Raw genomic sequence first — 12,662 nt, 5'->3', positions numbered from 1 at the left:
AACAATCTTTCAATTTAATTATTGCCATTAGAAAGAAAAACTTTCATTTCGGTCATTAACAATTAAACCCCTAATGAACGCTAACGAACCCGACATGACTGATAATGAACCGAATCGGCCATGATCCGATACGATTTGACCATTTATAGTTGTCGAGAAGACGATGAGCAGAGAATTGTGTGGACAAGAGAAAGGAAAAGATCAAAACAAGCTGCCATTTCAGCAGACATGGAAGAACAATTTCTAACATGAACACTCGGTGTTCTGTTTTTCTTACTCCTAAGTTACAGACACTGATTAGGCTGTATCTCGCTATCTCACGATTCCGCAATTCTTTACAGAATGAGCGAAACAATGAAAAACCATATATATACAGTTGTCAAACCAACCCGTTTTTTACAACAAAGTTTGACATCTGCCTACCAACCAGTAAGTAACATAACACTCACTGTAAACGAGTGAACTGGCCGCTCATCTTTCGGTGGTGACGGTGGAGTTATCTCCGTTCGATGAAGATACAACATCTGTAGTTGCAGTTACAGCCTCCGCGTCATTAGCTTCAGCATCGCTCTGATAAACACCCCGTTAAGTAACACGATTTAATAAGATTTATAGACTACTTTGGGGAACAAAAACTAGATGAAAATGAGTAATGAATAGCTATGATCAATATTGGTTTATGAGTTGGCAATACCTGCTCGGTGGTCTTCGCAGTCGCATCCTGGATTGCTGCAGTGGAGACCTTTGAAAGGTCTCTCAAAACACCCTGCAAATCAATAGTTCCCAATTGACTAAACCAAAGAAATTACAAAAGATTATGGAAGATTTATCACTTTCTAAGAGATGGGTTGTTTTCTGCAAGTTACTAGACTTCAAGTACGAAACGAGAATCTCGATGTTAAAATCTTTTAAAATTTTGATTTTATTGCCTGTTCTCGTCTAAGAACCGAGATTGTTATGATAGATCATTGAGTAAGAAACTTAGGCTTTTGACAAACTTTTAAGGTTTGCTTGATTATGCACCCAATAAAGATGCTTTTCCTATAGTTCCGAGCGAAGAAACTCGAGCCACTAATAGCAAACCTATAGGGCCGAAGAGGGTCCATGGCTTACCCTCACTACAGGTCATACTTCAGAGATATGTTGTTCTAACAATCACAAGGATTTATCATAACCTTGTGCAAGTAAATATCATTATAATCACAAAGAACACATGATTATCGAAAAGTGAGTGGATTGTCTCAACCATCTCGTTGTATGATCTCTCGAGCCTGCATGCAGTCAAACGAGGAACAGACTTATAAAAAAACTATTTTGTGATTTCACAAACCTTATTTGCCCACTTGAGTCCACAGGCATTACAAAGCGTCCTTGGACCAGCAGGTCCGCGCCGCATCATAGGGGTGGACTTAGAACTGATTCCACAGTGCCTACATCTACACAGAAAATTTATGCCAAACAATAGGAAATTAAAGAAGATATCTACAAAACTCCCTTATATTAGCAACATAATCACCTGGCCTGGAGTACGATCGTTAAGTGAGGTCTAACACCAGTCCAGTTATAGACTGAAAGAAAAATCCGATCATAGGAAAAGCTACTCACAAGGTTTCTTGCTCATCTTGTCCAGAACCTGGCGTCCCATTTGAGCCTGAAGAGGCTGACGCTCCTTCATCGGAAACTGCCTTGGCTGATGTGAACTGCCCCTTGTTGCGCTGCATCCTGACAAACCACATCTAGCATGTTAGAAAATGGCTTGAAAAAACAAGCTCCAAGTGGAGAAAGTAGAGAAACTGATCATCTGAATACCTGAGAGCCACTTCTTTCCGCACAGTATAGCGGATTTTCTTATCAAAGCACCGCTCTTTCCTCTTCTGCCTGAACCGATTTAAAGAAGCAGCTCTCTGTGGTTGAACCGACCTCCCCGGAAAGTCACCCATGCCCTAGGATAACGCAATAAAAGAAGTACAAACCATGAAACGAAACAGAACCCTCCTAAACAAATTCATTACAAGATAACAGAAACCATTAGTCTACGGCATACCCTTTGATTAACAGGAACTGCCCCCGTTGCAGGAATGCCTGAAGGGATTTCATATCCACCTAGAAGTAACAATACCGCCTGTACCTGAAAAGACCAAATACAAAGAATTAGACCATCAATGCAACATAAGAACACGACTCGATGTTGAAACATCATAAACAAACGCACAGCATAACAGTCAGACAAGCTAAACATGACTTATAAGAAACTGTATATAAATTGAGGCGAAATGGAACAGGACCTTTCATCATTTGAGTAAAGGGAATTATTATACCTCCTCATAACAAAGATGCAAAAACCAATGATTTTCAGCTAAATTATTATCACTAAAACACAAAAAAAATGGCTAAATAGTTCACCAAATTAACGAATAATCTCATTAATAAACGCAATCAACCTTAACCCAGATGCGAAAAGGTAACGAACCTTATCAGGAGAAACCGAATCAAACACATAGACTTCCCCCTGAAATGAGAGGGCGAGCTGATCAGCGCCAGCATTACCGGAACCACCGGCTAAATCAGATCCTTTACCATAAATATGGACATGAGAAGGTTCTTCCATGCCATTATTCACAACAGTAAGAACGTCGCTGCTTTCTTGGTATCCGATCTGAGGGTTATCCACCGATTCTTCACCTCCACCGCCTCCCTCGCCGCCGCCTCTAGGAACGTCATCATCTTGCTCTTCTTCCAGGTTCTGTTGTAAGTTCATGGCACCTGAATCGTACATGGATATCTGCTGGTGGTTCAAATTCGCCATTCCCTGTGCATCCGAATTATCACAAACTTTTGACTATAAAATATCAAAAAGGGGGAAACAATAATTAAAAAACATGGGACAGAACTGAAAACTTCGGCGAAAATACCTTCTTGAAAAACAATAAATTTATTATAATTTAAAAAGTTTCTGTTAAAGGAAAATTATTTCAATTGAAGCGAGAGGAGAAAGATGAAAGAAAGAGATTGGGAGAGGAAGGAGGAGAATGGGGTATGTTAAGGAAAAGCCAATGGCATGATGATATTTACGGTTTGTACCACTAGAAGACACGTGGAAGGGCACCTGAATAGGTCACACTGACGTAGAGTGGTGATCAATTTCTACACTTTAGGAAAGGGACGGGTTATGATAGAGCAACCAAGGAGTGACACCTTTTTTTTCCCAATTTGATCCAGATAATTATTCAAGAAAAATACTTTATCTATTATTTTAGAAAATAATCTTTAACTTTTAAATTACGAATCCGTTAAAAGATAACCTTTAATTTTATAAATTACGAATCTGTTATGTCACAAAGTGAATTTATATTCAAAATTTGATTCAGTTCTAAATGTTGAACCGTTTATCATTCAGCGCGTTTGTTTCGTACCTCTGAATGATTCAATGCTGACTTATTCAGCAAAACAGTGTAGAATGATTCAGCACAGAAGTACATTCTGAATCATTCAGAGCCAGTTATCAAACAGCATGTCACATTCAGAGTCAAACCATTCAGAGTCTCTGAATCATTTAGCGTTTAATCATTCTGAAGTAAACAAACATCCCCTAAGTATGTAAAAATAAACTACACCAATATATGTATATTTACGAATGTGTTAAATGAATAATATATTTTTATTGGAATTCATAAAAAATTAAACGGATATGAATAATATTATAAAATTATTAACAACCACAATCAAATATAAATAAAATTAATTTTCAAAAAAAAATATAAATAAAATTAAAATTAAATAAAAATATCATAAATAAATATATATTTGATCAGACTCGATTCATTTACTACTCTAAATATAATTAAAAAAATTGAAAAAAAAAGTCAAGTCAACGGGCTTCCCATTAATTATCAAACATTGCTTAATTTATTTACTTTAATTAAATTTGAGTCGAAACTTCTTTTTGACTAACTCGACTTTAATTTTATTTGAATTATTTTTTTAGTCCAATCAAATATTTTTTATATTTGTATTTTAATTTATATTCAAAATTTATAATTATCTTTTTCAACAATATTATTTCAACCAACACAATCAGTCAAATAATTTGATAAAAGAATTATGTAGAGGTGTGTGAGGAATTATTTTATCAGATAATTTAATTGTTATAGTATACGTTAGAAGACACTCAAACGATACGGCGACTTTTAGAAGATGTCATCTTTGGCAAGACTATAGCATTGTAAATTTTCGAACATATATGCAGTTAGAGGAAAATCGTCATATCATTCAGACGTCTTCTCAAAATCGTTATGTCATCCGAACATCCTCCGACATACATTGTAACAATCATATTATCTAAAAATAATAATTCTCCCCCACTTATATAACAAAGGAAATTTTTCATCACATTGTCTAACCAAATTTGCCCATTTCAACGTTTGATACATCAATCTTTTTTTAAGTATACAATATATTTTACCAGTATAGCCAACACTATAAGTTAATGGCACAAGACCACCTTTAAACAATAATAAATTTTATTATAAAAGTATTTTAATTAAAAAATATCAAATATCAAATTGATATATTTTTGTATAATTACTCCATGCTTTCACGTGTCAATTCAACAATTATTTTACAAATTAATTTAAATATATTAGAAAGCAGATAAATAGAGAGCTTGAACTCCCAAGACAGCACCATCTTGTCCTTGCCACAAAGCTCTAGGATCCACTTCCAAATTTTTCCTGAAAAAACAAACTCAAAGAAAAGGTGGTTTCTTGACTCATCTTCCACCCCACATGAGAGCATAGGAATGTGTCTCTTGAAACGGTTGAAGTTGGGCGATTTAGTCCCTCTCGTTTGTCTAATTTTAACTCCGTCCCTGATCAGAATGATATAATCGAACATATACGTATATTGTGTGTGTGTATATATATATGAACTCAACAACATGTACCTTTCCAGTAATCTTACTATACATCTCTATCACATCATTCACAGTGGTTTCAAAGTGAGTCGTTGAGTCATAACTCTGCAAGAAATTTTCAAGACTTGGAATCAATAAGATTGAGTAGTCCTAAGGTTCTTTTGCATGTCATATGGTGTAATAGAGTTATATATAGAAGTTTTCTTACAGAAGAAATGAAGCAGTTGTCGGCTGAATGATAGTTGGTCGGAACGTATCTGTTGTAAGTGTTGTAGAATATCTCATTGACGGTTCCCAGAAGGTCGACACCGGGCTTCAACTCCACCTCGGGGTTGTCGATCTCGGCTTCTTCTGAGACGAAAGCAATGTACTTTCCTTCAGGAGCTACATTATGAGCATATGAGCAGAAGAAAAGGTACCAGCAGAGATCACGGGCTTATAACACTTGTTTGAGGACTTATAACCAAAAGGACTAGAAATTGGCTGAGGAAGTTAGTAGCATATGTCCGATTTACGACCGATTTGCTTCTGAGGCAGAATAACCTGAGCCGAGTGTGATTCGTTGGTATCAGGTATAGGGTGTCTCATTATACAGATGGCACGAGCAACTTTCCCGACCTTATTAACCTGTTGCATTGGAAAACAAATGAACGAAGAAAGGCGACATGATCGACATTCGAGGATGCATACTTGTCCATGAAAGAAAAACAGAGAAAGGGCAGGGTTTCATTAGAGGTTACCCTATCAGGCAAATAAGATGGATCACAAACAACTTTCTTGCACTTAGCAATTTATCCTTCAGAAGTCACACCAACAGCTTTCCCATCAGCATCGAATTCTACCTGCAGAACCCGAAGAGCTTAACTCGGTTCTCGGTTCATGTAGCCAACGTTAAGAATGATGTCCACTGAGTTCGAAATTCGAGTTTTCGAAATGCTTCACCTTACACTCTGGTTTGTTGAGCATGTAAGTACTACCATAAACAGCACTTAAACGCGCAAATGTCTGCCGATAGAGACACGGTAACAAGTTTTCTATGAAACTCAAAGCATAAACGACAGATAAGACTCACCTGAGACAATTCGCCGAGTTCATATGGTGGATAGATATAACGACTCTGCATAAAGCTTCACAAAACAAACGCAAAAATACACTGAATATAATGCTAAAACGGAACGATATGGGCATAAACTAAAGAATCGACCATCGACTGTAGATCCAAGACGAAACTATGATGCAAAAGAAACTTTTTTTACCTTCATTCTCTTGACAAAACTCAGAGCTGGTTGATCTAAGTAACTATCATCCTTATGGAGTGCTAAGGCATAACCAATGAAGTCAATTGTGTCATCTTTAAGCCCATACTTTCTGCAGTGCAAAAATTAGCTTACAATATGAGCAGATACGTAAGAATATTCTTAGGTACCTATGTCCGACACCATGTGTCGAACATTTACTCGGACATTGTTACGAGGATTCGCCCTCTAAAGATTAACATATCCGTGTAGGATACCCGAGTTCGAACAGCATAAAATTAGAGGGAAAACACCCCTTCTCAAAAGGGAAAATGAAATCCCAAACATTCTATGTAGAGGGAAACAAGGATGAGATACACACGAGATAAGTTCTCTGGCTGTAACTTTATTCAGGTCCATTTTTTCATGAGATTTTGGATCATTTTCATCATAGTCTTGCACATAAATGAAGAACTTTCTGGCTCGGCGCTTCTCGAACATCCCCATCATCGGTGATTTCAGTGCTTCAACATCGGTCGCCGGAACTTTGTAGACCTATAAGTTATGGTAATTCCTTTAGCTTGTTGCAGGCAATAGAACAATGTTAAGATATATACATGCATACATACATACATACATACAATACTCTTACTTTTTTCTTATTGTACACATAACTACCATCCACAACCTTGAAGTTAAGATACTTGGTGACATTGGTATGGATCAAAATACGAACCAAACTTCCATTGGCCATCATGAACTGTGAAACCAATCAATGAAAGCATTTTCATTACGTACGTACATACATGCATGCATGCATGCATACATGCCTAGGGCATCATATCAACATTATAATCCCTGCTTGCTCCCAGTTTTTCTGATGGCTTATCATCTCCCTTGAAATGTTTCCAAAGCTACGCCATATCAAAAGAAAGAAAGAAAGACAAGATTCTGAAGTACAGTAAAGGAAAACGTCAGACAAAAAACCAAAGGTTTCATTCATCAAAGAACAATGACCTGCACAAGATTAAGAGAAGTCGACTCTCCACCATAATAGTCATTCCTATCCATGTGCAGTACCTGTCATAGGCAAAAAGAACATGTAGAATATAATACGAAGAACTGATTCGTAAAAGGAAAACCCAGATTGCATATTTTCTTTCGAACCAAACAGAAGATAGAAATGAGACGAAGAAAGTGATGAAAAATTGATTAAATCGAAGGGCATGTACTTTGAGTCCATCAACGGAGAGAACGCCACTGAGAATGCATTCCTTAAGGCCGGTCCCTAGAACTATCACATCGTACTCTTCAATTCATCCATGGCTGAATAACTTGATCTCTATTGTTTTTCGTTTTCTGAGATTTCAGGCTTTCTTCTTTTGAATTATGTTCTTCTGTACTGTGTATGTATGTTTGAGAGAGATAGACAGAAGTGTTTTCTTCTTGCTAGTGTTGAGGAACAGGTCTTTAGCGGGAAATTAACGAGAGAGCAGAGCTTTCGGAAAGTTACTAAATTCACGCTATTTCAGCCACGTGGGATGCAATGCATGAACAGTTTTGAGACCAACACGTCCTAGGTTGGGGTTTTACAGATTAATTCACTTATTAATAAGTTGAATTACCGTCTCTCTTAATCTAATGATTATAAATTAATATAAAATTTATTAATCTTTGTTTTATATATATATATATATATATATATATATATATATATAATCATTAAGGTTGAAGGACTGAAAATAAATTGTGGAAATTAACGTGAGTAACTTTTTATAAAAAGCAAGTGAATTATCCTCAATTTTTTTAAAATTTTAATCACAGTCATCAGACTTTATTAATTTAACAATCTAAAAAAATTATAAAATTTCACTTAATAAATAAATCATTTCTTTTTATATATCTATCTATCTTAAATGATTTGTCTCACGCTATTACAAATCTACGGTAACATACTAAATAATTTTCATATGAACTAACTATTATCATTATATAAAATAACAGCGATTTTTAATTTTTTTTCTAAAAAATTAAATTAATTCTCGAACATTTGACCATTAAATTCGATCAAAAAATTATAATTTAATTCTTATATCATGTATCATCCACCGTAAAGTGTCACGTCGATATCATAACAGTCAATGTTTGGTTGTGTTGATCAAAAGTCAAATTAATTTCTTTTTGTAATTTAACTGTTTAAGAATCATCTTGAGTGTAAAAAAATTCATGAATCACATTATTTTTTTTAAAAAAAAAAATTAAGGGTCTCAAATATAATTTGGAAAAAAACATGTATATATCCATATTGTGTTTGTGTGTTTCCATGTATTTAAAGTGTTATAATTTTCTATGATTTTCGTGTTAATAATTTATATATAAATCTTAATGAAATTATATATAAATATTTATAAATTTGAAGAAAATATTAAGAAATATTAAAATAAATAAAAAGGAAATATAAATAGGATGTGTAGTAAGGAAATGAGTTAATTACCCCCTAAACTAATATTAAATTTATTTTCTTAATCATTTTAGTAATTTTTTTAATAATTTATCAACAACTGAGACATATAAATTGAGAATTAATAACCATCAATAAATTAAAAACTCAAGGTTGATGCTTATTGGGCGGCCAATACATCAATTATTCTAACCATTCTTTATATATAAAGGAAGAAAAAAAAAGTAAAAATAAAAAAGGCATTTCATTCTATATGATGGAATGTATTTTATTTCTTTATATTGAAAGAAGTTTTTATTTTAGCTCAAATGGTAAGTAATTTGATATCGTGTACCACGCAGGTCGATCCGAATTAATCAATACGAAGTCCGGAATTACAACAAATAAAGAAAGAAGTTTCTATTTTATTTGATAAGATGAAAAAAGAATTAAATAAACAAAAATATAAAATACAAAAAACAGATGTCATCATTTTAAAATTTATTAACATCTAATCAAAATATGTCATGTGTACATTTTTTACTATCAATTTTCTTTATAAGTATAAATATTTATTGACATATAATCAAAATGTGTCACTTACATGTTTGTATTATTATTATTTTTATAAACATAGATAAAATGCAAATTTTAATATAAATATTAAATTAGAATAAAATAAATTTAGTTCCTAAAATGAGAAATCGGATGTTTTTTGAAGTCGAGTTGTAAACTAAGTCCAGCATTAATTAGTTCAAGACATAAGGATAGATTGAATAGTGCAATAATATCTTTAAAAAATTTAAATTTGCATATAAATTAAATATATTTATTAATTAAATATTTTTATAATTTTATAAATTTGCATCTGTTGACATAATTTTTTTTTATCTATTTCTGATTAAAAGATCGAGGACTCATAATTTCTTATGACAAAATCAAAAAAATATTATTATTTATAATAAATTAGGTATTTATAAGTGAATAATTTTTGTCACGTGTCAATATTTCACCGATTCAAATAGTAGTAAATCCAAACAGTAGAGTCAGGATCGGTCAGGTAGTGTTCCAAATTGGGAAGTAGTACCAAATCCAACGATATTTTGGGTAAGGTAGGTCATAGGTGCACTAAATAATTATTTTGATTATTAAATTTATAAAATAATTTTTAAATTTATTAAAATATTAAAATTAAAAGTTTAAATTTTCACATAGTTTTCTCCGTCACATAATTGTGATTAATAAAATAAGTATGAATAATATTATAAAAAATAAACGTCTTTGGTGATATCTGAAAAAACATGCTTTCCATTACTTTTTTATTAATTCATATTTATTACTACAACTATAGTTATTTTCACATAGGTTTCTCCGTCTTTCTTGGAGGTTAGGACAGTTGGATCAATCTCAAGCTTTTTCCTTGTTGTTTGCTATATACTTTGAATGACTCTCTGCTAATTCTTCACTGTTTCTTCCTCTAGTTCCTTCTTTTTTTTTTCAACATCAAAGCACTCTTCTTTACCCTTTTAAGGGATCTCTCTCATCTTTTTCTTTAGCTTTTTTAAGATCCATCAGATTTCAATGGCAGCTCTCGCACCTACCTCTCTTTCAAAACACCCTTTATCAAGTTCACCGAAGGTAATTTCCTTCACTCATTATCTCCATTTCCCCTCTCTTGAATCGTTTAAATTCTGAAGGTGCATGTTCTTGAATCTGGGTTTACTTTCTTTGTTAGCAGATCTTTGATTCCAGGGTCCAAAGTGGGGAGATTCAACCGACCTGGTTTAGATTTCGGACTACTTTCAGGTTAGGGATTGTTTTAATCGTTTTCCCATTGTTTAAAATCGCAGATTTGTTGTGTTTCTTGGAGATATGTAGCTCCGAATGCTTAATATTGTTCTATGTTCATAGGTATGGTGTTGAATTGTTGATAAGTTAATCAATTAAGTTAAGAATTGATTTGGGGATTGGGGATTAAGGTTGTGGATCTGAATGGATTCAAATGATTTCGTCACTTAAGCTACAATTGTATGTTATTCATTCATGCCTAAGTTAAATTAGTGAAGGATTCGATAAAATCTCGTGTGAGTTGATTCGAGCTCTGATTTCGTCTTGTTTGATGATTTGTTATAGGACAAGTTATACAAATTTAAGATTACGACTACAATGCAAGTTTCTGGATTGACTCTTAAGAGATAAGCTGATTTCCGATTTGTTTCTAACTCATCTGCTGTATGCCGGTATGGTTTCTTGTTGATTCGGTTTGACTGATAAATCCGTTTTATGCTGCCACAAATGTCTTTCCCGGACATTTGTAGGAGCAACACAGGTGTGAGATTGAAGGCCTCGGCAGAGCCTCCGGCACTAACTCGTGACAAACCAGAGAGCTTAGTGGAAATGGAAAGTGGATGTGAGTTGTTTGACAAATTGAAAGATGGATTCCTTAGCTTCAAAAGGCAGAAGTATATGTAAGCTGCAAATCTCGAACAAGTTGTTTTAGCTTTGAATTACAAGTTGGAATGTCCGTTGATCGGATGTTATGTTTGAGCAGGGAAAACTCGGAACACTATCAAGCACTCTCCGAGGGTCAAGCTCCTAAAGTAATGATGTTTTTTCTCCAGTGATTCATTGTGGTTGTTATTTGCTAACCATTTCTAGAACAGTTCATGGTGATTGCTTGTGCAGATTCAAGGGTATGCCCTTCTAACATCTTGGGGTTCGAGCCAGGAGAAGCCTTCACGGTTCGCAATGTTGCGAATATGGTGCCCACGTTTGAGGTATACATAATGAATTTTTTTGCTTTTCAGTTCTACGGTATCTGCACTTGGGAATTGATATTGTAAATTCTCTTTTCATCTTTCATTCCTTTTCTGTTTTGCGCAGAGTGGACCAACAGAAACTAATGCTGCATTGGAGTTTGCCGTGAATACGCTCGAGGTAATTCTGTCCTCCCCATCTCCCTCCCTGCCCCATTTTTACGGTTTTTTAATCTTTATATTTCTGTGTTATGCCACCTCTGGAAGTATAATGACATCTAACGATATCACTTTTGCAGGTTGAAAACATTTTAATCATCGGTCATAGCTGCTGTGGCGGCATTCGTGCCCTCATGAGCCTGCAAGATGAAGCAGATTCAAGGTTTAGTTAAAAAAAGAACACCTTTTATGTAGCAATCTAATCTACCATTAACATCTTCAGATACGAGCAAGTAATTCCGTATGCATTGCTTACTTACATAAACTCACTTGTTTCAGTAGCTTTATCCGAAGTTGGGTTATCGTCGGAAAGAACGCAAAGCTAAGCACAAAGGCCACTGCTTCGAACCTCGATTTTGACCAGCAATGCACACACTGTGAGAAGGTATTTCTTACTCTCTTTTAGTTCGATCATGTTCCATCCAACACGAGTATTCCGCTTCGGGATTCGATGATATTCTTCTTTTTTTCAGGCATCAATCAACAACTCACTGTTGAACCTGCTAACTTATCCATGGATAGAAGAAAAGGTGAAGAAAGGGGTGCTTTCTCTGCACGGCGGATACTACGACTTTGTCGACTGTACGTTCGAGAAATGGACATTGGATTACAAGCGAAGCATTACCGATGGAAAAAACAGAGCCGTGGTGAAGGACCGATCATTTTGGTGCTAAAACTTTCTCGATCCATCTCAACTTTTAATCTTTTGCTTTTGACATTTTCCGTTCTCTGTAGAACTTGCTTGATTCGTAATCGTCCACGTTAGATAATAATGTTTATTCCTTGTAATACCAAGGAATAATTACTTAGCTGTAATAATATGTTTGCATGTTGTAATTTTAATCCACTTGGTAACAATATGTACTTAGCTGTAATAATATGTTTGCATATTGTAATTTTAATTCACTTGGTAACAATATGATATTTGATTATACATATATAAAGTTTAGTATGTTGCCTTCAACAGTTTTGCCTATGCTATAAAGGAGTGGGATCGAGTTTATGGTGAAAATTTTATAATTCAATACGATTTAATAATAATAATAATATTATTATTATTATTATAATTGATATAATATCTTTTTACAGTATTGGATTAA

General features: G+C 34.2%; 2 protein-coding genes and 1 pseudogene across 6 annotated transcripts; 1 reads left to right on the top strand and 2 right to left on the bottom strand.

Annotated features, from left to right (window-relative positions):
* Window positions 1–199: 199 nt before the first annotated feature.
* On the bottom strand, window positions 200–2,880 carry LOC120214906 (GATA transcription factor 28-like). 2 transcript variants are annotated; one of them, XM_039212706.1, is made up of 7 exons: window positions 2,471–2,880; window positions 2,045–2,128; window positions 1,810–1,943; window positions 1,606–1,722; window positions 1,331–1,436; window positions 695–766; window positions 200–582 (listed from the first exon to the last, which is right to left on the bottom strand). In XM_039212706.1, exons 1-7 carry the CDS (start codon window positions 2,804–2,806, stop codon window positions 472–474), a joined length of 960 nt encoding a protein of 319 aa, XP_039068637.1. In that variant the 5' UTR covers window positions 2,807–2,880; the 3' UTR covers window positions 200–471. The 2 variants fall into 2 exon arrangements, with proteins under 2 accessions (XP_039068637.1, XP_039068638.1); XM_039212707.1 differs by having other exon boundaries at window positions 200–570.
* Window positions 2,881–4,639: 1,759 nt separating this feature from the next.
* LOC120215033 lies at window positions 4,640–7,463 on the bottom strand (annotated as a pseudogene).
* Window positions 7,464–9,994: 2,531 nt separating this feature from the next.
* Window positions 9,995–12,407, top strand: LOC120214907 (beta carbonic anhydrase 5, chloroplastic-like). Of its 4 annotated transcripts, none has more exons than XM_039212710.1 (9): window positions 9,995–10,225; window positions 10,326–10,393; window positions 10,906–11,055; window positions 11,139–11,187; window positions 11,251–11,364; window positions 11,471–11,524; window positions 11,643–11,725; window positions 11,845–11,947; window positions 12,036–12,407. In XM_039212710.1, the coding sequence occupies exons 1-9, from the start codon at window positions 10,169–10,171 to the stop codon at window positions 12,234–12,236; spliced, it is 879 nt and encodes a 292-aa protein (XP_039068641.1). In that variant the 5' UTR covers window positions 9,995–10,168; the 3' UTR covers window positions 12,237–12,407. The 4 variants fall into 4 exon arrangements, with proteins under 4 accessions (XP_039068641.1, XP_039068639.1, XP_039068643.1 ...); XM_039212708.1 differs by having other exon boundaries at window positions 9,997–10,225; window positions 11,842–11,947; XM_039212712.1 differs by lacking the exon at window positions 9,995–10,225 and adding an exon at window positions 10,721–10,782 and having other exon boundaries at window positions 10,340–10,393; window positions 10,883–11,055; window positions 11,842–11,947.
* The last annotated feature ends 255 nt before the right edge of the window (window positions 12,408–12,662 follow it).

This window comes from Hibiscus syriacus, unplaced genomic scaffold, assembly GCF_006381635.1.
Source record: "Hibiscus syriacus cultivar Baekdansim isolate YM2019G1 unplaced genomic scaffold, ASM638163v2 tig00110109_pilon, whole genome shotgun sequence".
In the NCBI taxonomy this organism is placed as follows: domain Eukaryota; kingdom Viridiplantae; phylum Streptophyta; class Magnoliopsida; order Malvales; family Malvaceae; genus Hibiscus; species Hibiscus syriacus.
The sequence above is the reverse complement of the archived record's forward strand: the minus strand, read 5'-3'. Positions and strand labels throughout refer to the sequence as shown.

Excerpts from the sequence above, each read along its gene's own strand:
- LOC120214906 (XM_039212706.1), bottom strand. The coding sequence starts at position 2,806 with ATGGCGAATTTGAACCACCAGCAGATATCCATGTACGATTCAGGTGCC. Across the intron at positions 1,723-1,809 it reads CGGAAAGAAGTGGCTCTCAG|GATGCAGCGCAACAAGGGGC; the intron begins GTATTCAGATGA and ends GTGGTTTGTCAG. Across the intron at positions 1,437-1,605 it reads CAAGATGAGCAAGAAACCTT|ATGTAGGCACTGTGGAATCA; the intron begins GTGAGTAGCTTT and ends TTTTCTGTGTAG.
- LOC120214907 (XM_039212708.1), top strand. The coding sequence starts at position 10,169 with ATGGCAGCTCTCGCACCTACCTCTCTTTCAAAACACCCTTTATCAAGT. Across the intron at positions 11,525-11,642 it reads TTGCCGTGAATACGCTCGAG|GTTGAAAACATTTTAATCAT; the intron begins GTAATTCTGTCC and ends TCACTTTTGCAG. Across the intron at positions 11,948-12,035 it reads AATGCACACACTGTGAGAAG|GCATCAATCAACAACTCACT; the intron begins GTATTTCTTACT and ends TCTTTTTTTCAG.